Source organism: Lutra lutra, chromosome X, assembly GCF_902655055.1.
Source record: "Lutra lutra chromosome X, mLutLut1.2, whole genome shotgun sequence".
Taxonomy (NCBI): domain Eukaryota; kingdom Metazoa; phylum Chordata; class Mammalia; order Carnivora; family Mustelidae; genus Lutra; species Lutra lutra.
The window spans coordinates 88,088,291-88,113,670 of NC_062296.1; the positions used below are offsets into that span (position 1 = coordinate 88,088,291).

The following is a 25,380-nucleotide window of genomic DNA, read 5'->3' on the forward strand; positions in this document are numbered from 1 at the left end:
TGGAAGCAGTGGAGAGCAGTCCTCTATGCTGGTATTTTCTGATTTATCTTGCACCAAAACTTATTTTTGGCCAAGTTGGGGTATCATAGGTCTGTGTTTACTTTAGCACAGGGTTTTTTAAAGTCCTCTTTCTCCTCCTCCACATTCCCGAAAGAATATGGTGAGATGTTAAATTGTATCATCCTGTGGCTGGGCTTTTTTAAATATGAAATTCTAAAAATTCAAGTTCTGTACAAAATTCAATTTGTATTCACTAGTACTTCGGGGAGTTGATTTTCCTTTATCCTTTATGTTTGGCTACGGCTCAGTGGTTCTTAACTGAATGTGGGTAGGGGGATAGGGGAGAAGGGGGGTGGCGATTTTGCCCCGTAGGGGACACCTGGCAGTGTCTGGAGACATCTCTAGTTGATAGCCCTGGGTAGGAGTGGGGGTGTTGGCATCAAGTGGGCAGAGGGCAGAGCTGCTGCTGGATATCCTACAATGCTTTTGGATCCCCGCCAAACAAAGAATTATCTGGTCCCAAATATCAGTAGTGCTGATGCTGAGATATTGGTGCTACAGAGGATTTCGTCTGAAGGCTGCTGTGAGTTAACTCCTTATTTTGTGCCCATCCTGAATGTCCTGCTCAAACACAGTTAAAGACGGTCTCTCAGAAATAGCATAGATGTCCGTTTGAACCTTAAAAAAAGAGCCGAACTCCTCATGGCCAACACAGAAAGTATAGCCATGTTTTAAATGAAGATTAAGGCCCAAACAAGATTGACTAACGTGCTATAATATATCACTGGGCTGACTTGAGTAAAGGACGGGCTTCTTAGAGGGTGGTGTTCTTGTGTTCACAGATGCCTGTGTTCACGGATTCTCCTACGTTGGCACTCTGTAGGTAGCAACCTGTGGTCGGTACTAAGCTGGGTCAAGAAACCGTGTATGTTGATCTCAGTCCTTGGGAGTGGGAACTGCACTGGGTCTTCCTGGTTCTGTAATTCACTGAGATGGACGCAGTACGTACTGGGACCCAAAGCTGTGTGCTTGCACGTCAACATTTCCCCGGACTACGGGGAGCCAGTTCTCACAGAGGTCATCATTCCACTTTGCCTGAGTGCTATAAGAAACTCCCATATTTTGTGCATAAAGCATTTAGTAAGTAAGATTTCTTTAGTCTGCTCTAGGCAATTTTTTTTGGTTTGCCTTTTTCAATAGTTTGTAGAGATGTTTGAAAATCTAATGTAGCCAAGAATGAAAGAGGAGACCTGGATTTTCCTCGTCTAATTTTTGTAGGTGAGGGAAATGAACAGCAAGCCGATTTCCCTTGTATTGGCCCACCGACATATGTTGAAGGGTTAGGGTTGTAAGAGAATGCTGTCCAATGTGGGAAGGTATTGATATGTAGAATCTTTGGGTAATTCACTCAGAACACAGGGCATCTTCTTCATTTCGCTGTAACTCTTCCATGGTCAAGGAGAGCGCCCATATTCCAGTCCGAGGCACCATCTTTACTAATACTTGAAATGGGAAATAAACAATGGGCTTTGCTAGCAGACCTTGTCACAGATGAGACCATTAGAGCAAGTGGTCTAATGCTTTCAATGTGACACAACCACTTGGAGAAGCATCCAGGATGAGCCCTTTACTAAATACTGCCTTAGAGTAAATGATCTTGTTTAACTGGTCGTAGTTTAGATTGGGGCATTATCTCCCCAAAACCTCAGGAGGAAGAGAAAACGAAATGGTCTGGGGCCAATTCTTCCCCCTTCAGATAACTCACTCCTCACCCCCTCCCCGCCCCGCCCTCGTTTGTTTTCTCTCTCCAACGCTGCCTTCCCATGTAACTGGGATTTAGGAATAGAACAGATCCAGCCAAGAATCCTGTGTGTTAAATAGCACTGAGGAATGCGGGTCAAAAAGGAAGTTTCTTGAGTTCATTTCCCATCGCTGTGGAAGTCAGCACTGCAGCCGCCAAATCACAGTGAGCTTAGAATGTATGAGTGAGTTCTCAGTAACAAGAGCAGCAAGGGCTAGAAAGTTGAAAATAGATGTCATATGATACCAATTATAACTCAGTGAGATTTTGCAGTACCAAGAACCTATACAGAGGGTGAGCCAAAATGGAAGACGGTCCTGTTTCCTATGGCTTTAAAAACATTTTTATTACAATGTTTGCTACCTTTTTTTTCTTCAAACTTTTAATTAAAGTTTGTTTGGCTCTCCTGACTCATTTCTATATCGTCAAAGGAAATAGAAAAGAAGCGGCTAGGATAGCAGAAGAGATCTATGGTGGAATTTCAGGTAAAAATACCTGGATTTGCTCCTAAAACTTAAAAAAAAAAAGAAAAGAAAAAACTCTCCTGGATAGTTCATGTGAATAATATTTCTAGAGGGCAGATTTTTATTATACTTTGGCTTTGTGTGGGTAGTTTCAAGAATTATTATTTAAAGTAGCAAGTGATGTTGGCTACAACAATTTGAAGGATTTCTCAGCTTTATTTTTTGCAAGTTTGTAGTTCTTTTAGGGGTTATTATTTAAATAAATAGGTTAGTGGCTTTCTTAGAGTACGTGGAGAAACCTCATTGCTACTAACCTAGAGAATGACTTACATGGGATTATTTTCTTTAATATTTTTAAGCAAACTTTAACAATGCATTCTAACAAGACTAAGTTTCCTCTGGAAATAGAATGACCAGGAAATCTGATTTAAAGCAGCAAATGTGCCATGCTATATATATTTTTGTGTTGTCACTTGCAATTCAAATCCATTAGCTACTCGTCGCTGTCAGGAAAAACCCTGCGTTAAACCCGTTTATACACGGCACTGTGCAAAGCCCTGCAAACAAAGGTTTCCTAACATGAAATGCCAGCATTCGGGAAAAACATTTTTAAGTCTCATGCTCTGTAGGATTTAGTCTCCAGTTCTCTCAAGAAATGATTCACCTTAACTGGAGTGAATTGCTGCAAAAGTAAATGAATTGGATAGCTGTCACTGCTGGGATGGTCACTTGATAGAGGAGTATTTATTTGTAAACAGAGTTCACAATTTCCCTCTCTATCCTTAGTGTTCATAGGGATTCCAGGATGACGTCATTCTTGATCTAGTATACATGTCAATTTGCACCTGGGATTCTCTTTCAAAATAGACCTGTGCAATGTGATTCCAATGCACTAGACAACTTTGAAGACACTAGATGACGGCAGTCTCATCCCCCCCCCATCCCCCCAAATAAGACCTCCAAAGACAAAGCCTCAAAATGCTTCAGTTCCCCAGGGGAAATGAGGAGAATCTTGAAGTTTCAGGAAGTGTCAGAAGACCCGGAATGTGGAAGGAGGTTTCTTTTGGGGATTACATTTGTCACACATTTCAGGGAGGTATGTTGCTTAGACTGGTTTTTTAAAAGTTTCTCTTTCATTTCAAGTTCATGTGATCTGAAAATCTATTTTCTAATTTCATATGTAAATGTGGGCAGGGACTTTCTAAAAGTTTCGGTCACACAGTATGGATGTTCTCGTAGATTGATCCTCCTTACGGTTTAAATGAGGTAAAGTGCAACAAAGTATTGACAGGAACAGTGTTAAGAATATTTTGTCCTGTTGTTCACCTGCATTGTTCCTGTCTTCGTCATCCTGAATTAAGCACACTCTTAAAAAGTTTCGATAGTAGTCAAAACCCATGTAAAAACATGGTTTGGATTTAGGTCTGGAGCCATAATACAGATCTCTTAAGTAGAGCTCATTCATTCTTTAACCCAAATGTCCTCATTTGGTCATTAAATGGGTAATATCCCACTTAATTTGGAAGTAGCATGGCGTTATAAAATCAAAAATGTGTGTCTTAATCATCATCAACGAGGTGGACGGCGGGGGGAATAGTACATGTCAATTTCTCAGTTTAATTTCCTTTCTATGTATACATATATGTGTGGGTGGGTGACTGTGTGTGTATCTGAAAGCACACACGCACCCCCTCCCTCGTATGTATAATAGACAGTATATCCAGATGTGGTAAATAAGGCTTTCTATGAGAATGTAGGCAGCAGCATGCCAGAAAGTGTTTTTTTTTTTTCTTTTGACACTGTTAGGAGTCAGTTGCTATATACTTAAAGCTAAATGTATTAAAGAACAAAATTTTGTGCCAGTCTTCAGCTCAAACCTGAAATTCTCTTTACCGCTCACGGTTAAGGCAAATGTCGGTTGGGAAAATACGTGACCTTTAATCAGTAAGTTAGCTAATTGACTTAGAAAAGTCTCAGTCCAAGGTTAAATTTCTTGATTCCTATAGTATATTATGTTCCTGTAAACTATCATCAGAGCTGTCAAAAACAAGGGGAGGGAGGTAAAAACTAAGCCAGGACAGAGTTTAGCCTGTCATAGCTGCTGGCACACTTTCTTTTGGAAGCTACACCTAGAAACATGTCCCTCGTTAAATGTCATTTCTCAGACTGTAAAATGTGGAGTTTTCTTTTTTGACTCTCATATTCTGCACTTAAGGGTTCCATATGTCTTTGTGGCTTAAACTACTGCATTTGTAGATAACTTACCAGACTTGAGGTGAACTGTGGCTGGCTGGTTTTTTGATCTTGGGGGGCTTCTTTGTGTAATTGGCCAATTATATATACATATGTAGTTAAGTTTAAAACATTGTCATTGAGCACCAGATCAATCACTGGATCCCACCTTCAGCCCCTAGAGATCCCTGCAGGCACTTTCTCCTGACAGATGTGGTATATGATTTTTCTGCCTTTGCTAATTTGGCCAGAATTGAAGCTATTTTTAGTCCAGGGCTTGGTCATCAAACTTGATAAAAATATAAAAATAGCTACAGGTTGATCATCTGTTTTCACGACCCTTGGGCCAGATGTGGTTCAAGATTCAGGAGTTTTGGGGATACTGGAAAGATCTCACGGTGTGTATAACGTCTATCACACAGCACTCCCGTAGGCAGACTTTTTCGTATTTCTATTTCTGAATTATATTTGATATTTGACACTAAGTGGAAATACAAATGAAAGAGAATAAATTGCTTAATCTGAGTCCTTACCATGTTTTGCTGCCAAGGGAGATTGTATCAAACTTGAGGAAAAGCTTGGTTTTCCAAAATTTGGGTGATTTTACAATTGCAGATAAGAGATTGTGGAACTATTGTACTCTCTCTCTTTTTTTTTTTTTAAGAATTTAAGCTAAACTTGAAAAGAAAAGATTTAAAAAAAAAAGAATTTATGCTAAACCATATCTAAAAGATTAGTTCTAGTCTAAGTGTTAACGCTTAGAATCAATTGTCCTTGTTCTAAATTCAGAAAAGACTCACCTTGACTTGATGGCCACGCCTCTGTCTGAGTCAACATCCTGACTCCTTTTTCCTGTCCTTCCCCTTCCAACAGGTTTTTCCTGCTTTTGGCCCATTCTTGCCTAATCCTTTATTTAGCTTTCTACCCTGTTGAGTTTTGCCGGTTATCCTCCCAAACCTTGGCCCAGCCATCCTCTGCAGAGTGACCTCTCACAGGAGTCTCCTGGCCTTTCCAAATTTCGACAACCCGTCCTCAGCAGGGGCTCTCTAACACCCACTGTTACCTCTAGCTCAGCTCCCCTGATCCTGATGGGCTCAAGGGCACCTTCTTTCTAACACCCTACAGAAAGATGTTCATTGACCATGGTGTGTCTCCTGACTAGAACCGTGTATTCTAGAGAGTATGCATTTTAACTCAATTTTATTATAATATTTTAGGTATCCCAGGAAGTTATAATATGGGTTTTTGCCAGTTACCTTTGTTTGACTTGAAATACCATTAATTCTGCCAGGTTCTTGTGTATATTTTGGTTCAGAATTGAGATTCCTTTTAAATTTTTTATTTGATAGATGCTACAAGAGAAGATATTGCTTCATATGATTTTGGAACTTGAATAAAGAGAATAAAGATTGTTACATGTACACCAGAGATGATAACCCATTAAGTGGTTCTTTAAAAATAACAAACCAGTAATCTTAAATACTTGTTGGAATTAGGAAGGAGAGAATTGCAAAAAAATGTTTTTTAAATAGTCATAATGGGTTTTATCTTGAATACTTGGCACTCAGACAACTGTATTCCTTTGGAACCAATTTTGTGATTGAAATTTGTGGTTTTAGAAGTTGTCATGAAACTGCTATTCAAAGATTCTGAGAACTAGAGATATAAATCATATTCTGAGAAAAAGTCAAAGGGGTGAATGAAAAAGTACTTGAACATTTTCCATACACCTCATCAGGAACAAGTAAACATATTTGTTCAGTAAACTATCTTCCTAATGTGCTTGCAATCCTGTGACCCAGGCAGTCTGCCAAGGGACTAAAAATAGGCTGCCAAAGAAGAGAATGACTGATTTCTACTTAGGCATTCATTTATTTGGAGAGCTTAGTTGATATTTCCTGAAAGGAATGGAAAAACTCCCTAGCTGCCAAAAAACTTTTATCCTTAATTTCTCACAGTTAGCTCCAATTTGCAAAACAAGAATGATAAGAGTGAGAGACTGTGTGTTGGGAATAAGAAGAGGAAGACAGGAGAGCCCACCATGGCAGAGTTGCCGGAAAGGGTTTTGTGTGAAAACTCAAGGTCCTTTGAAGCGAGTGTTGGAAAACAATGTGACTGGAAAGGAGATTTCCTTGAGAGTCCTTTTTCCAGTTGGGAAGCAAAAATGAGTTCTGCACTTCCGGTGATAGGAATGGGTTCATTTCATGCTATGTATCAAGAGATGGTGGACGGAGCTAAGCATCCTGGGCCAATAAATGGGCCTCAGGTTAAGCGGGAATTAAAACCAGTGGTTCTTAACACCAGAGCAACGGGTGTCCTCGGTCACAAAACCTTGGAATTCGGTTCTATTCCGGCCACTTGCTGCAAGTGAGATCTCTTCCTCTGGGGCAAATGGGTTGGCGTGCCTTTGGGGAGTCTTTCCCATCGTGAAGCCAGGCTCTTCCCTTCCCTCCTCTCTGGAAGGCCAAGGGCGGGGACTCCAGAAGAAATCCAAGTTGAGATAAGGGGCCTCTGGCAGGAGGGGAGCTTGGTATTTCCCTCTCAAGGTGGAAGTCAGGCAGTTTACTGAGCTGCCCCCTGGGTCTGGCTGCCCCCTGGGCCTGGCCTGCGGGAAAAGATCATCCGAGAGCAGTCCTGTGCTGAGAGACAAGCCCAGGACGGCTCACGTTCCTGCTGTCATGGTGCAATGGAAGATGGCAGGCTTCCCATGACGTCAGAGGCGTGGCGTGGGAGTCGGGGGTGTCCGAGTGTGCTGCATTGACAGGGGACACTAGGAGAGATGGCCCAAAGCCGAGACATAGCAAAGGGGCCTGGAAGTGAGCCTCGGCAGGAAGGGCGAGCCTGCAGACCAGGAATGAGACGTGCAGTGGAGGCTACAAGCCCGCGAGACCCGCCTCCTCTTCCAGGGACCCAGGGTTAGCATTTTTTCTCTTTTTCTTTTTTTCAATTTTCTCTTTTTGCCACCCCCTCCCCCCCCCCAGGCCCCAGAGGATCTGCCACCTAGAAGAAGGAGGCTGGGACACGTATGAGAGTGCTCTCCCTTCCGCAGCTGCTGGGGCGGCAGAGAGGGCCGTGCCCTGGGCTGGGAGAAGGCCGAGGAGCAGAAATGACAGTCTGAAAGTGGACTGACCCGTAGACTAGTTTGAAAATCTCCTTACTGAAGTACTTTGTAAATACAGACACGGGCACAAATTCTAAGCGAACATCTACCTGAATTTTCACAAGGTGACTGCGATCAGGTGTCGGCTCCCACGAGCCAGAACCCGCATATAATCGGTACCGCCCTTCCTCTTTTCCTCTTCCAGGCAGCCCCCGCTCCTCCTTGGGGGCCTTCTGACTCCTAACACCCCAGGTGAGTTGGGGCCCCTTTCGTACATTACAGAAAGGGATGGCACAGCTCATGCTGTTTCGCGTCTGGTTTCCTTCACTTAACATTAGGTTTTGAGCAGCAGTGGGTCTTATGGGACTGGTGAGTCACAGACGTTACTAGAAATAGGACGAAGATGTGGTTAAGGTTCCTGCTTCTCAGAAGGAAAGGGGACACCACAGCCTACCTGGAGGTAAGTTTTAAAAATAATAAAGCCAATTCATGCTAGTATCCTAATTTCCTAATAGCAACAGTGGCTCTTCTTGGAACAAAAGAATAACCAAGCCATGGCTGTGGGTTTCCTTCTTACACCGGTCAGGGTGCTGAGTTGCCATCCGTGGATGAAGACTGTCTGTCCTTCCAACTCCAGTGCCCGTGGTCCTTTCCAAGAGTGATTAGGCAAGAGGGCAACGTGTCTGATACACAGATCATGTTGAATGCGGTGGAGATGTATTAGAAGAAAACCAAGGCTGACTCGTTAAGGACTATGTGCATTCATTATCTCATTCTCAGCTTATGCAACTTATAAATGTCAGAAGAGATTTAAAAATACTCCATCAGCTTTTAACGGGCTCAGGAACAAATGAAAATAGAAGCACAAGATTTTTTCCACGTTAAAATTTTAATCCATTTTTCTTATAAAAACATCCCCCATTTGTATCAGGAATATGAAAACATCAGTGATTATATGTGTATATAGGTAAACTTGTATATAAGTTCATTCCAATTTACACACACACACACACACACACACACACACACACATTCTTTTTAATTTTGGGACTAATTTCAAAGTGACAGGAAAGTTACAAGAGTGGTACAAAGAATTCCTACTCCTCTTTGCCTAGAGACCTCATTCCTATTTACTCAACTGTCCTAATATTGTCTCATCTGCCTTCTGCCCTGTGCAGTCTTTCCTCAGTCCTCCTTGAACTGGTTACAGGCCACTTACTTTTCAAAATACCCCTCAGTCAGTTGGTTCACAGTGTCCTCGGGTTGGATTTGGGTTATACATCTCGAGCAGGAATATTGCACAAGCTATGGTGTTTTCTTCGTTGCATTTCCTTCCAGAGTACATGAGGTCGCCCCTCACATTCCATCCCATGGTTCGCTGTGCTGATCTGTCCCATCACCTCTGATGTTAACTTTGATCCCCTGTGTAGAGTGGGGTCTATAATTTTGTTCCCCCATAAAATGGCCTGTGTTTCCTTTATAACTAGTAATTATTTTGTGAGGAAGTAACTCAAGTCAGATGCGACAATTTCTTCTCCATTTCTAAGCAGGTGTTCTACTGTGAGGTAGAGCTCCCACCTGGCTATTTATATATTGATTTATATCAGTGAGGACCTAGAGATTCCTGTTTTATTTGATAAGGTATGATCTCCTACTACCATTTTTTATTTCGATGTTTAGGTCATTTCGTGTTTGACCAGTGGAAGCCCCTGCAAGCCAGCTTCCGTGTCTTCTTGACATGTCCCATCATTCACTATATTTCTGGCAAGGTGTCCGAGGCCCATCTTAATTTTTCCTGGCCCAGCCCTGGAATCATCCATTTCTCCAAAACCTTGTTAAAATAATATGAATAGAAACATAAAAACACATATGTTGAAAATCACATTTTTTGTACTAACTAGTCCAATTTCAATCCAACCTTGTAGAGTTCATTCTAGCCTTCCATCTTTTCATACCCTTTTCTCACCCAAGGGTAAGAGAAGATAAAAATTAAATTGCAATATTAGGGGGCCTAATGAAATGTTTATGGCCCTGGTTCTCATCTGTTGGAGAAGTTCACTGTGTCCTTGTGGCCTCGAGCCATTTCACACTTACATAATCCCATCTTTGGTGGGGTTGTGTTTGCCAAGGTTGCAGGTATAGGAAAACCCGAATTCTTGGCACCATCAGGATCCCCTAGAAAAGGTTGATAAGATGGACCCTTCGTGTGAAATCCAAATTATGTCACATGCTATCCAGTGAATGAAGAGCACAATTATGTTTGAAATTTTACAAACTGGAACAGGTGTTTGTCCCAAACAAATGATTGCCCTTTGGCATGCTTAAAGAGGGTTACTTCTTAAATGCCCCTTGAAGCTGGTTAGTCTTGTTTACTAACAAACGATTACAGGGTAAAAAATACTCGCCCTACCATGTGTACTTAATCATAAGTTGCTTGAGTACCTAACATTATGGATGTGTTTTATTGGCCTACTTAGAGACCAAAGCACTTGCTAAATACCAAATTACTAGACACCCCCCCCCCGCCACTTTACAGATCACGAAATTGAGGTCAAAATAATTTTAGTTAACTTGCCCCTCTTGGCAGAAAGGGGTTGAGGTCGGATTTGACCCCAGGCAGTGTGGCCCCACAAGCTCCATGTTTAGCAATCACGCTCAGCTGTCCACAGGAAGTTTTGGAAGATGTGTCATCTGAAAAACCATACCTATTCTGCATCATGGTAATAGATATGCCTTGTGACCAAAATGAACCAAGACAATTACCTTGAGCATTGAGAACCAACCCATTTCCCCTGATCCTCCAGCCTCCATGGGTACAGGCTGTTGAGTTTTCAGGGTAGAGGTGAGGGTGGGAGGCGGGGACAGGATGAAAGCAGGGAGGCTCCATGCGTAGCTTTGCTCCTCATTTGCCTTATTTGGAGCTATCAGATCCAGGCCCGGGGTAAAATGTATTCAAAGTAAATCTATTGCTTGTTAAAACTGCCCCCTGAAGAGTGAGAGAGCTTCTCTGTGCTTCCTCTCTGCACACACCACTAGACCAATGGGCTGTACACTCACTGGTGTGTTACCCTGAAAACAGCTGATGAGAGAGCCCGATGTGTGGTCTGAGCGTCCATTGTCATCCCCAGCCCCTCTCCCATGGTGGGCAGGCTGCAGGATGGAACAGCCAGAAGAAGACTCCAGACCTTGACTTTGTGCTGGATTTGTGTTTCAGATTGTTGGGCTGACCGATCCCCTCTTCATGAAGCTGCAGCCCAGGGGCGCTTACTGGCCCTTAAAACTCTAATTGCACAAGTAAGTAAACCACAGACGTGCTCCTTTGTGCTTCCGCTATAATAGGTGTTGTGCTTCCGGAACTTTGGCTGTGGCAGAGGTCTTGCTCTCCCCTCTGGTGGCCCGCATAGCCAGTCTAGGTGTACGTATCGCTCCCTCCCCTTCTGGGCTTGCCTTGACCCCAGAGGCAGTTTCCCTGTGACGGGGACAACAGATACCCTCAAATTTTCCTTGCAGTAACTCCCCCTGTCCTCTCCCAGCGTGCTTGAGTAACAATGGCCTTGAACTTGCATTCGTCAGCTATTACCGCATAACAAATGACCTCAAAAACACAGTGGCTGAAAACAAGGAGCACAGATTCTCGAACTATCTGTGGGCTAAGGAGTGGCCTGGCCATATGGTTGTGGCTCTGAGTCTCTTACGGGCAGCCAAGTACCAGCCAGGGCTGCAGTCACCTCCTAGCTTGGTGGGGGAAGATCTGCTTCCAACCTCACTCATGTACCTGTGGGCTGGCTTCAACTCCTTGCCATGAGGGCCTCTCCACGGGGCTGTGCCATGAAATGGCAGCTGGCTTCCCCCAGAGAGAGCACGAGACAGTGCCTAAGAAGCAAGTCCTAGTATAACCTAATCTCCAGAGTGACGTCCCATCACTTCTGCCATATTCTATTCATTAGATGGGAGTCAGTGAATCCAGCCCACATTCAGGAGGAGAGGAGCACACAGTGAGCCAAACCCAGGAATCAGGGGTCACGGAGAGCATCTCAAGAGCAAACATTACAATAGGTTGACGTACATTTATGAAATCTTTTGGGAAGATTTGTGAAAGTCTTAGTTATTAAGACTACTTTGTTTTTATTGATGACTGTATCTCATAGCACCTTGAACAATGAATAACGTCTTAGTAAATATTTGTAAAATGAATGAACAAAAGTATACATGCTCCATTTACTTTGTTTGTTTTAGACTCTGCATGTGTATAGAGGAGGTGATTTATTATATCTTCTTTCCACATTCTAGCTACCACCAAACCTGGCTTCCTTGTCATTTTGAATTTAAGCATCTGGGTACACTGTTGTGTGTGTGTGCACATATGCGTGTGCGTGTACACACACATATGCACGTGCACACACTTTTTTTTGGCTTCCTCTTTTATGAGCTGGGTTACTTCTTAAGAAAGTAGAGGCAAAAGGAAAACAGTACTGCCAATAATGATCAAATGGATTTTGTATGTGATTTTTATCACTTGCTTATTTATTTTTAAGCACTTACAATTGGATCTGATTATTTTTAGTATGTAATACATTCCCATAGTTTGAAAATTAAAGTGATACTTAAAGGTGAAAAGTCTTGCATCCACCTCCTCCCTCTCGGCCCTCCTCAACACTTTTATTAGTATTTTTTTTTTTTAAAGTAGGCTCCACACCCTGCATGGAGCCCAACGTGGGGCTTGGTCTCATGACACTGAGATCAAGACCTGAGCTGAAATCGAGAGTCAGACACTTAACTGGCTAAGCCACCCAGGCGCCCCTCATTAGTATTTTTTAAAAATAAACTTTTAATCTTGGAATAATTTTAAAGACAAGTTGCGAGGAGAGTGCAGATACTTCCCACCCTTCACCCAACTTCCCCTGGTGCTAATATCCTACATAAGCATGTACTTCAGTCAAAACTAAGACAATAATATTGGTACAGTAGCGTTAACTAAACTACAGACTATTAAAATTACACCTGTTTTCCCACAGAGTCCTTTTTCTGTCCCAGGCTCCAATCCAGGATCCCACATTGCCTTTAGTACTTTTTCATTTTTATTTTATTTTTTAAAAAGATTTTACTTATTTATTTGAGAGAGAGAGAGAGCATGAGGGGGAGACAGTCAGAGGGAGAAGCAGACTCCCCACTGAACAGAGATCCCAATGCAGAGCTCAGTCCCAAGACTCCAGGCTCATGATCTGAGCCGAAGGCAGTCGCTTAACCAACTGAACCACCCAGGCGCCTCTCTCTATTTTTTTTTTTTAAGATTTTATTTATTTGACAGAGAGAGATCACAAGTAGGCAAAGAGGCAAACAGAGAGAGAGAGAAAGAATGGAGGAAGCAGGCTCGAGCCTGCTACGGGACTTGATCCCAGAACCCTGAGATCATGACCTGAGCTAAAGGCAGAGGCTTAACCCACTGAGCCACCCAGGCAGCCCCGCCTCTCTCTATTTTTAACTACACTCCATAAGCATGTTGGTTTCTGTAAACCAGTGTGCTTAAATGTATGAGGAGTGTTCTTCAGAAGGAAGTTCAACTTTTTCACTGCGCATGCCCATTTCTTCACACTTACACCCTAGTGCAAAATGTATTATTCTATTTTATTTTTTACTTTATTTCACGTACAGTGGGGTGGAGAAAAGCATTAAACCAGGCATCAGGAGCTCCTGACTTTCAGAGTCATCTGGCTGTCATCAACCCCTGGGAAGCCTTGAGTTTTATGAATAATTTGAACTTTCTGCCTCTCCATTTTCTCATGCACAGTGGAGGGGATTCACTCTAGATGGTCTTTCAGGCGAGTCCAGGCATTACGTATGCACAAATGCATGGGGTTCTTACACCTTGCCAAGGATGCAAGTTTTTTTTTCTAGTGCGCTGCTGCCACCTTGTGGATGAGCCTGTTTTTCTTATTTTCTTAAAAGGAAATCCTATCTAGGAAAAGGACAAGATTTTTCTAATTGTAATAATTACCTAATTTGAAATCTATAACACGGAGCTAGTGTAATGACATCATATTCAGGACACGAGAGGGGACAGGAACAAGGAGGCATAGAGAGGCCCTAAGATGAAGGGAGCAGGAGTCGTGGGCAGTTGTGGGCACCGGGGACAGTCTGGCAGGAGTCGGTGGGAACTTAGGTGGGGGTTTGGGGTTCAGGGTCACGCAGTAGGTTTTGGAAGCTTTCAATGGGCAGGTGAGGAGGCAGGAAATCAGAAGCAGAACTTGGCTGGGAAGGACTGGCAGGGGCCTAACTCATTTCCCAGACAGAAAGCGGTCCTCAGGGGGGCGGGGATGGTAAGGACCAAGTTGTGAAAATCAGGGCATGAAGTCAGAGTTGGCCAACAGCTAGGCTGATCTTGTCATCTGTCACATGGACTCCGAGAGGAGGAAGGTGGAGTGTGGCAGGAAGAGGAGGGGGATGTGCTGGAACTGGGTAAGGAGGTGAAGTTTGGGGAAAGCCCCCAGGCCCCCAGATGCTGGTACTGCAGAGACCCCTCCACGCTGCGGGGTCATGGCCCCCCGCAGTGTGCTTCCGGCACAGAGATCCTAGGAGCCCTGTCTCCTTGACTCTGTCCTCTTCAGCCCAGGACTGGCTGCCATTGCTATTACTAATGCAGCCTTTAACCCCTTCTCTCCAAATTCTAGGGTGTCAACGTGAACCTTGTGACCATTAACCGGGTCTCTTCGCTCCACGAAGCGTGCCTTGGAGGTCACGTAGCCTGTGCAAAAGCCTTATTGGAAAAGGGCGCACACGTGAGTACCGCCCTCCCCGTCCCCTGCCCCCGCCCCCCACATCCCTGCCCTCCGCGGCTCTGTCTGTCCAGGTGCACCTGCTAGCGTCTACAGAGATGCTACCTTCCAGACAGCAATATTTTCTTATTTTCTTATTTTCCTTTAAGATGTATTTATTGAGCGGCGCCTGGGTGGCACAGTTGGTTAAGTATCTGCCTTTAGCTCAGGTCATGATCCCGGGGTTCTGGGGATCAAGCCCCACATCAGTCTCCCTTCTCAGCAGGGAACCTGCTTCTCCCTCTCTCCCTCTGCTGCTCCCCCTACTTGGGCTTGCTCTCTCTTTCTCTCAAATAAATAAATCAATAAAAATAAAATCTTTTTAAAAAATTCATTTATTGATGTATCTGTTCATTTGGGGTGGGTGGAGGGGCAGAGAGAGAGAAACCCAAGCAGACTCCATGCTGAGTCTGACGTGGGGCGCCATCTCATGACCCTGAGATCATGACCTGAGCCAAAACCCAAGAGTCCCACACTTCACTGACTGCCCCACCCAGGCACCCCAGAGGGCCCTTTCCTTCTGCCGGTGGAAAAGGGCAAACAACATCCGATTGTAGAGGAGTGTGTGCTGGTACAACACTGGGAGGTTTTGTGGAGGACAAAGAAGAGAGTAAGACACAGTCCCTTGGTTGTGGCAATCTTATGAAGGAAGAGTCGATAAATATTGTATTCTTTAACATTTAAATCAGAAGAAGAGAAAGAAAGCAAGTTGGTTAGTCAGTAGAAAATGCCTCAAAATTGGCAGCCCTGTGGTTTTCTCAAACTCAGTGCGTCTGAAGCTTTGGTTAGGATATTCCTCCCTGGGGGATCGCCCCTCCTCAGAGACCCGGCGACATACATTCCTGCTTTCCATGTTCCAAACCTGGGCTCAGCCTAGATCTTCTCTCTCCCCCACTAATTAATGCCCACATCCTGCTCCTTTTCCTGCCGAAATATTTCTCAAGTCGTACTTTCTTTTGTCTTGCTTCTAAGGGTGATCTAAAGCGATTTTCTTACTAGCCTTGGCTTCTGAAACCCTGGTGCCTAATAGGTGCTCAATAAATGTTTGCTGACCTGAACTGAGGAACTTAGGAAATCAAATTTGAAGACTTTCAGAATGAAGGTGAGGATGATTCTCATAAGAACCAATCAAATGAAACCAGCCCGACTGAATGTTTTTTGGTGAAAGTGTAAATAGGTTAGAAATCCCTAGACTGTATGAATTCACACACATTTTGGCCCGTCCTTGCCTGTCTCTGCCACCTTAGCATCTCCTCTTTAAGTTTCCAATTTAACAGGGGCTATCTTGGCACTGTGGAGAAATATCTTTTATTGTTTCTTTTTTTAAAGATTTTATTTATTTATTTATTTGAGAAAGAGAGAGACAGAATGAGTAGGGGGAGGGGCAGGGGGAGAGGGACAAGCAGACTACCTGCTGAGCAGGGAGCCATACTTGGGGCTTGATCTCAAGACCCTGGGATCATGACCTGAGCCAAAATCAGATGCTTAACCAACTGAGTCACCCCTTTTCTGATTTCTGAAACAAGAAATTTAGGGTCCTGATTATCACAAGCATATATCCTCAGTTGTTGAGGCAAATGCTTTGACATCAAGCCTTCATTGTCCTCCATTTCAGTCCTGTCAGAGCCTCCCCACCAGAATGTCTTGGTTCCCTGATGTTCATCCCAATCCATTGCTGATACTCAAAGATGCCTCCCATACCCTTAGAAGGCAGTGAGGGTGGCTAGAGACGCCATATTGATGGCTATTTTCTTTGTGCCTTTGACTGGATCACAACCTCTTTGGGAGTCACTGCCCACACGTGTAGTTTGTATGAATTCTAGTAGACCAGTAAGGAAATCTGTGGCAACAAAAATCTCCTCAGGCACAGATTTGGGGACCTGGATTCTCCAGCCTTTTTGGGTCCTGCCATGTTGGTTCATGATTGGGAGGCGGAGTCAGACCCTTATTCATGGAAAGTGAAGAAAATTGTTGCAAACGCTTATATGCTTACTGGGCATGAGGCAACATTCTAAGTGTTTAACATGTTGTAATTCACTTGACCCACCCAATAACCTCTTGAGGTAGAATCTGTTATGATCCTCCTTTAAGGAAACTGAGACACAGAAAGTTAGTATCCCAACCAAGATCTCTGAACAGATAGAAGAGAGGGTGCTGGGATTTGAACGCAAGCTAATGATTCCAGAAGCCATGTTCTTAACCACCCAATAGGACAACTCCTCAATGATTAAGAGGCTCCTTAGAAGTTCTGGAATACCCCTGAATACATTTGAAAAGCTTTCTCCCATTTTGCCACTTGGGATATTACTTAGAGGTGATAGTTGATAGGCTACTGGTATATCTAAAAAAATGTAATACCGTAATGATGTGGGGTGCCCTCGCTCACTCACCAACCTGGGACATTCCTCCAGGCAGATGCACAGGAATACACGCTTGGAAACAGAGAGAGAAAACTGGCAAATTCTCTGGGTCTCTTTCTTACCATCAGGTCAACGGAGTGACGGTGCACGGAGCCACGCCCCTGTTCAACGCCTGCAGGAGCGGCAGTGCTGCGTGTGTCAACGTGCTGCTGGAGTTTGGAGCCAAGGCTCAGCCAGAGGTGCACTTGGCCTCACCCATGCATGAGGCAGTGAAGAGAGGTAAGTGGGCCGTCACGTTGCACACACCACATCGGTGGGCTCACTGCGAACTGCACGAGTCAGCGGTACCGTGTCGCCGTGCAAGAAATGCCCAGACCTTCGCTGGTAGGCTGTGTGTGGCTTAGGGTCCCAGAGCAGCAACTTCAGAGTGCCCGAATCTTCTGGAAATGCTGCTGGGGCAGCCAACCGCCCTTCTTCGGACCTGGGAATGGGTTTTTGTCTCAGACGTCGCATGTCCTGGGGAGTCAGTCTCTTGGCAGCCCTTTCTGGAAGCTCTTTGCTGGTGTTTTGGGAGCAGCTGGCCCGGTCAGGGCTGCAGGGGTGACTTCCATGAGCAGTACTTTGCTAATGTCTCTGTCTTTACTAGAAGAGATCAGCTCATCTCCCAAAGCCCATAAAACCTTGACCACTAAAATAAATTATGAAAGCGTCTGAAAGCCAAGGCTGATCGGATTCTTAATGGAAGATTAAATGTAGTTGTCCACAACAAGCAACATACTCTTTCTAGATGAGCTGCTGACTTCAGGGTCATTAGTTATTGAAAAAAAGTTGCAACTTTAAAAAGCGTGTCTTTAGAAACCTTGAAGTTGATTCTAGACGCCTGTATTCTCAGTTACTTTTGAAAGGAGGAAGAGAGTAAGATGAAGGTCTTTAAAAAGTCCATGCATCTGCTAGACATGAACAAGAAGATGTCACTGAAAGGCCAAGGCCATTTGTCAAAGATCACACTGAGAAAGCAACATTTCTGTTACCCAGTGGTGGAGTTATTCTCTTTTACTGAGATAAGAAATAAAATGGGGAAGTTAGAACACCGTGGAACAGTGATCTTTGCTGGTCTAATTGGGGATGAAAGTCTTTATTTCCAAAGGCAATAATGAAAGATTTGCCCCGGGTTATTAAACATGTCACTTGGTAATTTTCTTTTGCAGTGGATTATTTTTTTTTCTGTGCTTTTATTTTTTCCCCATTTTTTAACAGTTGAGGTATAGTTAATGCACAGTGCTGTATTCGTTTCAGGTGTACAATATAGTGATCCAACACTCCCATTCCCCACCCCGTGCTCATCCCACGTGTACCCTTCATCCCCCTCGTCTGTTTCACCCAGCCCCCCACCCCCTGCCCCTCGGGCAACTGGCAGTGTGTTTCTCTGTATTTGAGTCTGGCTTTTTGTCTTTTTCTTTTCCCCTTTGTGGTTTAATTTAAATGAAACAAAAGACCCAAATCTCAATGTATCTATGATTTTCATGTCTTATACATATTTAATAAACATTTATTGATTAAATAACTGATGCCGGTCATTTCCCAAACTCCAAGTACACTCTTTAAGTTGAAGGGAAATGGTCTACTTTGGAAATGATCTAAAAGTCTTAAAAAAATTTTTTTAATGTTGACTTGAAGTAAAGATTCATCTGTTAGTTGCATTTCCATCCAAATATTTAAAAACGGATTAATATTGGGAATGATTTGAATTACTGAAGCTATTCTGTGGTACATGGATGGTTTTATATTGGGAGTGTTTGGTATCTATGTACTTACAAAATATATACAGACTTATCATAAACACATCAATTCATGGGTCTCTATGTATTTTTTGGTCTGTATCTACAAGCATGTTGGGGACCAATATCCACAGAATGGAAGAAAGAAGAGCAAATTCATTGTTTTAGATACTGTGATATTAGTGCTAATCTTTTATATGTTAATTTTATAAAACTTCCTGTGAGTACTTGACTTTAACTCAGACCAGGCTCAGTTTCTTCTGCAAAGAGAAAGAAAGAAAAAATTAAAAGGACAGGAATTATTTAAAATGTTTATTAGATACCCAGGCAGTTTGAGGTACTGATTACATATTATTTCTGGATTCTTTAAACCTCTGCGGACAGACTAGGTCAGTCTGAGTCCATACTTTGACGTATTGATGCCATAATCCCAGTATAATATTTACTTATGTGAACATATAGTTTGGATCCATAGGATCCTTATTTGTACATTTTAATGCATATTTCTACTTAATTCAGCATTTCTGATAAATCAGCCAGGTTTGAGAAGAAGCTTGCTTTTATGTTATAAAGAAAAGATCGGTGAAGTGATGGTAAGAGTTGTTTTTTTAAGAAAACACTTAAATCTCCAAAGAGAACAACTTCTTTATAAGCTCCCATCAATTCCTCAGAAGTATTTGCTCCTGATCAAATCATTCGTATGTTGCAAATTAATCATGTCTGTTCATTGGGCAGCCTCTCCAAAGACAACACTTGTCTACATACTTCTTGTTAGCCACCAGATGGGAAAGTGCAATTAAATATATCTTATATTTGAGGATTTAAAGGTGCAATTAAATATATTCTATATTCAAGGCTTTTTATTCTCAGAGGTGTCTTCGAGGTTAACCAAAATAAGGAGGGACGGCCATACATGGGTGAAGCAGAGAGTGAGATACTTGTAGCAGAGAGGGATCGGGGCTGGGCCTCACATTGGAGTGCTGGCTTTTCAGGGGGGCAGTAGGATGAGTCGTTCGCCCCCCTGCACCTTGCAGCCTGTATTTATAAACTGGCTTCATTGCAGAGAGTGATTTCAGCTGAGCTCCTTGGAGCCCTTCGTCTAGTTGGAAGGTATCTCAAGGCGGCAAAGGGGAATTTGAGTGAGGAACTAGGAGCATGCTTTTCTTTTTAATGGTTTTGATTTTGGAGTTTTCTAAGATTTCCCCTCCTCCCCCAATTTTTTTTTCTGCTTAAAAAAAAATCTAGGTTATTTCTAAAGCCCATTCCAGATAAGCAATTCTATAGTTCTATAAATAGTCAATATTTCCCTTACTTGAGTAAGGTTATCTTTTTTCCCCCACCAGGTCATAGAGAGTGCATGGAGATCCTGCTGGCAAATAACGTTAACATTGACCAAGAACTGCCTCAGCTTGGAACTCCCTTGTATGTGGCCTGCACCTACCAGAGGGTAGACTGTGTGAAGAAACTTCTAGAATTAGGTAACTTCCAGAAAGTTTTTTTTTTATGAGAGGAACCTCTTTGTTGGTTTCCCATGGCTTTAAAGACAAAGTTCTTGTCAGGCTGGACAAAATCCTGACAGTATTTGATGTCTGAATGCTTGAAATCACAGAACTTTTAGAGAAATGAGTATCTACTTCCTTTGATATTGGCTCCATTTACCTGCTATAGTTGTCCTTGGTGGTTTCAAGGGAGAATTAGAGTTTCTTCCCATAAGTCCTAGTGGGAAAAAACAATTTTATTTCATTGGCTCTTTTTGAGTCACATGCCCATCTCTGAGCCAATCATGGTGGCCAGAGGAGTACAATGCGCTGATTGGCTTAGGCCTAAATTTCAGTCTAGACTGAAGTTGTTGGGTTTCACTGGAAGCACATGAATTGGGAATCACAAGGGATGTTTCCCCAGAGGGAAATCTAGGTGTGGTTATTAGGAAGATGCCAGATAGCAAAAATAACAGACATTTGCCATTGACTCCTTTAGATCAATCCTGCTAAGATCCTTAGTAACCTTTAAATTTTTTTTAAATTATTTTTTTTAAAAGATTTTAAAATGTATTTGAGAGAGAGAGAGAGACAGTGAGCATGAGGGGAGGGGCAGAGGGAGAGGGAGAGAGAATCCCAAGCAGATTCCCTGCTGAGCATGGAGCCCAATGCAGGGCTCAATCTCACGACCCTGAGATCATGACCTGAGCTGAAATCAAGAGTCGGACACTTACCTGACTGAGTCACCCACCTGCCCCCTTAGTAACCTTTTAATTCTAAAAGGCATAATAGAAACTGAGAGTCCAGGAAAAAGTAGAGTGTTTTGAAGTATTACTTGGTTAAAGGTTCTTCAAACTTAGCTACTGACATAAAGGTAGAGTCTGTACTATGAACCTTTAAATAAGAATTTTTATCTCTAAGATATTTTTTTCTCTTTTTCATCCCCCATCAGTTACTACTTCTTGTAGTAATTCAGAAATCTTTTTTTTTGAGCCCAGAATAAGAGAAATACCAAAGAAACTTCACTTAACCCTTTGCCAAAAACCAAAATAATAATTCTGTGTAAAAGGAGATACAAATATTTAATTGTATTTGTCACACAGTTCATACGGGAAAGCAAGTGATGTATTCTAAATGACTAAAATTACCTTTCTTCACTTTTCTCATCAATATAGTTTTAGGTTGTCTGAGTAGCTGTGGCTGAGGTTCTCGGCATATGTCATATATTTTCAAAGATCTGTCAAACACGTCATGACAAATCAGATGCCTTGATCTGAGCTACTGTATTTTCAACTCTTGGTGTTCCCATGGTAACGTTTTATGTTGGCTTGTCGTCATCTGCTCTCTTCAGGAGCCAGTGTGGACCGCGGCCAACGTCTGGACACTCCCCTGCACGCGGCAGCGAGGCGGTCCAGCGCGGAGGTCATCCACCTCCTGGCCGACTACGGGGCCCCCCTAAAGTGCAGAAACGCAGAGGGCAAAAGTGCGCTGGATCTGGCCACTCCCAACAGCAGCGTGGAGCAGGCACTCCTGCTCCGGGAGGGTAAGGAACAGGCTGGGTGTCCACTTCTCCTCCATAAGCACATTGGCTCTCTCTCCTTCCTGTCTCACCTCCAGACTTCCTTACCTTTGTTCTTCTCTCGATTTGATTGCAAGTAGCATGTGGTAGGCAGTGGGTCTCACTTGCGTCGCTGGGGTGAGATCTTATAGGTTTTGTCTGTTCACTTATCACAGAATGGCCTTTATACATGGCTGGTATGTCACTGTGTATTTTCCATAAGGAGAAAAGAATCCAAGAACTTGGTTTTCACCATGAGGAGGTTGAGCTGCCACATCTGTCCTGGTCTAAGTGTGCAACTGTGTAGACCAGAAGTCTGCTTTGCCGTATTCGGGGGAATTAGCAGTACTCAAGCTAGAGGCTGTAGGGTGGACACAGAGTGTGTATTTCAGACATCGGCCTAGACAGCAAAGTTGCTTGTCTGATCTGTTTCTCCATCTCGGGGAGTACGTGGCTCTGAGCCCTCCATTGCCTTGCTCCCATTTCCACCGTGAGCTGATGGAGCTATGGATACCAGAGGAGAGAAGGCAAATCTCTAAAGTGCGCTGCGTTTCAGATTCAGAAGTGAGCCAAGCGAAGTCCACACAGAAAGAGAACTTCACCCGAGCCTGTCCTGATCATTTGTGTGCCTGGGAGACTCTTAAGAAATAATAGTAATTATTCAGCTTTATGCATATGTCATGCGCTGAGCTAAATTGGAAACCTAGATGAATCTCCCTGAGTTGTGAAAACTTGAAACCAGGGAGAACTTTTGAGTAACTGGTGGTAGCCCAGCTCCAGACGGGAAAAGAGAAATCTGAAGACACTGGCTTGCCGAAGGCTGTGTGACTCCTTGGAAGAACTAGGATTCCAGCCCAGCAGTCTGACCTCAGAACACGCGCTCTTATGTCATATCAGTCCTATCCCGAACCTTCTGAAATAGTTTCTGGGGGAGACGGTTTTTACTTTACTCACCAGTTCCCATTTAGGAAATCATCTCGTCTTCTAACACCTTCCAAGTGGAATGCTTGGTTGAATAATTTTAGGCATACTTTTGAGGTCCATGCTTCCTGAGTTCTGCTGTGAGTACGAATCACCAAGGGGGGGGTGTCTCATTAAAATGCAGATTTGGATCCAGGAGGTCTGCGTTGGGGTCTAGACTCAGCACACCCATCGGGTTCCCAGGTGATGCTGTTGCTACCCCTGGTCTGAGGCCTCGCTTGGAGTACTGCTGGTCTACATGATCTCCGGTAGTCTAGATCATTCGTGATTACTCTTTTAGTTGAACCTCCACTTGAAGAATCATGATCTTCCTTTCCAGCTCCCCGTTTGGAAATGCCAGGTTCCTTACCAACTCTCAGCTGAGAAGATGTCCTATAGCACCTGTCATATCTCCTCTTTTCTTCTATCAAAAATGTTTCCAGGTCGAGGATTTAGATTTCTTCTAAGCGGGTTCTTCTATCTTCTGTTGTCAAAAATACAGTGGCTTCCTCCGGAAGGATGAGCACCAGCTCCGTCAGAAGTCACTCTGGTGTCTGAGCTCCTATAGGCAAACGGGACAATCCGTCTGCATTACTGTTTTCCAGAGGAGCTTTAGTTGGGTGACGGATAGAGAGGCTTTCCATTCTTGCTGCCCAAGATTTTAACTGAGAGCAATTATTTGCTCTTTCTATCACATGGCTGGTCCTTAGAAACATCAGATCAAATGTGATCTAGTCATTTGCATATGCAGTACGCCATTTCTCGTGGGGTGTGAGATCCTGGTACAGTAGGATCTTCTTGACAAGGACAACCTTGTGTCGTCCGCTAACCACACAGGTCTATCTGAAGAGATCTTTACCAGTACATTCAGGTTAGGGAATAATGGGACGTTACAAATACCTTGGTATAACTAGTATTCCAGCCTAAATCTCCTTTGTCCTACTCAACCATATTTTGGCTCTCATTACTTTCCTTCAGCCACTCAAAGCTATGGGTGTGATGACTCCATGAACCTCCTTGAGACTGAGGTCCTGGGCATAATGGGGGTTAAGCAGATTGAGTCCGTTCGCTAGGTCCTCTATTGAGCTGGGAGCCTGGCGCAAATGGAGGGCCTCTCCTAGTAGGACTTGACACCTAACAGCACCACCTTGTGAGCGGCCTGAGCCAGGAGGTCCTGGAGGCCTCTGTGACCACATAGGCCCCAACACCTGCTCGGCACTTAGCCCTTGCTTGGCAGCTCTGTCTCGGGTTCCTGCCTGCTGAGTGCCTCTATTCAGGTTTTCTCCTTGGCCAGCATTAACACATTCATTGGCACATATAGTGCATGAATGGAGTGCATTCCCTTTATTTATTTTTCAAATTTTTAATTGAAATTCAATTTAATTAACACATAGTGTATTATTCATTTTAGAGGTAGAGTTCAGTGATTCATCAGTTGCATAGAACACCCAGTGCTCATTACATCCCATGCCCTCCTCAATGCCCATCCCCCAGTTACCCCATCCCCTCACCCACCTCCCCTGCAGCAACCCTCAATTTGTTCCTTATAGTTAAGAGTCTCTGTGGTTTGCCTCCCTCTCTGGTTTCATCTTATTTTATTTTTCTTTCCCTTCCTCTTTGTTCATCTGTTTTGTTTCTTAAATTGCACATGAGTGAAATTGTATGGTTTTGTCTTTCTCTGATGGACTTATTTCCCTAAGCATAATACCCTCTAGTTCCACCCATGTCGTTGGAAATGACAAGATTTCTTCTTTCGGATGGCTGAGTAACATTCCATTGTATGTATACACCACATCTTCTTTATCCATTCCTCCACTGGTGGATATCTGGGCTCTTTCCACAGTTTGCCTACTGTGACATGAAATGCAGTCCCTTTAGACCTCATGCTTCATTCCTGGATTGCCTCTGCTTAGCCCCAGTCTTCAGTGTCACTAATACAATTACCTTTAGAGGGTCAGCTTAAATGTGTCCCCAACCTTGGGGGGGGGCAAACTGGGGTCCCTGTGTGTATTAGTGTCTGCTCTGTCACTCTGTAATCCATGTACAGACCCAGCCTCTCTTAAGCTGGCAGAACATTTCAGCCTCTTCCAGTTCTCTGGTCTCCCCGTGTCCCCGACCCCCACCACTAGGAGCTTCACACATTTTAATTTCTTCCCCAGGCCCACCAGCTCTTTCTCAGCTCTGCCGCCTGTGTGTCCGGAAGTGCTTGGGTCGAGCATGTCATCAAACCATCCGTGAACTCCATCTGCCAGAGCTGCTGGAAAGATTCCTGCTCTACCAGTAGTCCCAGCTGGCTGGGGGAAGATACCTGGAAATGAGGTTGTTGCCTGCTGTACCCAGGGTACCTAGAGTAGATGCCCAACCACTAGACTCTGACTATCTTCGGATGAGCTAAGTCAGTTAGTGTAGGTCCCTGATAGACCAGAACCCTTGAGGAGTGGAAACTCCCCATTAACCAAGGGGCAACCAACACAGAGCCTTTTTGTCTTTAGCCCTTGTTGTTAAGAAACTTTAAAAATCTGTGAAGGAAAGTGAAAATAATCTATGTTTGAAGATTCATGATCTTTAATTATCTAAGGGTCAATATTCTGAACATCATACAGACACATGTAAATCTGGGCGAATAATTAGATTGTGATGAGTGTAAGTATTTTAAGATGTGTTCCTGATTTATTTCCTCCCTCTTTCCCCTTTCTTTCTTTGCTTCTGTGAATAAACCTCTGCTATAATTTTGATTTCCTTGCTATTTATACACACACACACATACACACACGCACACACACACACACATGCTGAATACATTAAAAACATCACAGTTAATGGAAACTTCCAGTTAC

At 43.5% G+C, this 25,380-nt stretch overlaps 1 protein-coding gene across 3 annotated transcripts; it reads left to right on the forward strand.

Moving 5' to 3' along the window:
* Nucleotides 1-2,040: 2,040 nt before the first annotated feature.
* ASB11 (ankyrin repeat and SOCS box containing 11) lies at nucleotides 2,041-25,278 on the forward strand. Of its 3 annotated transcripts, XM_047716185.1 has the most exons (8): nucleotides 4,694-4,717; nucleotides 4,843-4,852; nucleotides 10,812-10,891; nucleotides 14,266-14,373; nucleotides 16,898-17,048; nucleotides 19,891-20,025; nucleotides 21,377-21,568; nucleotides 24,703-25,278. In XM_047716185.1, exons 1-8 carry the CDS (start codon nucleotides 4,709-4,711, stop codon nucleotides 24,825-24,827), a joined length of 810 nt encoding a protein of 269 aa, XP_047572141.1. In that variant the 5' UTR covers nucleotides 4,694-4,708; the 3' UTR covers nucleotides 24,828-25,278. The 3 variants fall into 3 exon arrangements, with proteins under 3 accessions (XP_047572139.1, XP_047572140.1, XP_047572141.1); XM_047716183.1 differs by lacking the exons at nucleotides 4,694-4,717; nucleotides 4,843-4,852 and adding an exon at nucleotides 2,041-2,286; XM_047716184.1 differs by lacking the exons at nucleotides 4,694-4,717; nucleotides 4,843-4,852 and adding an exon at nucleotides 3,130-3,361.
* Nucleotides 25,279-25,380: the final 102 nt, after the last annotated feature.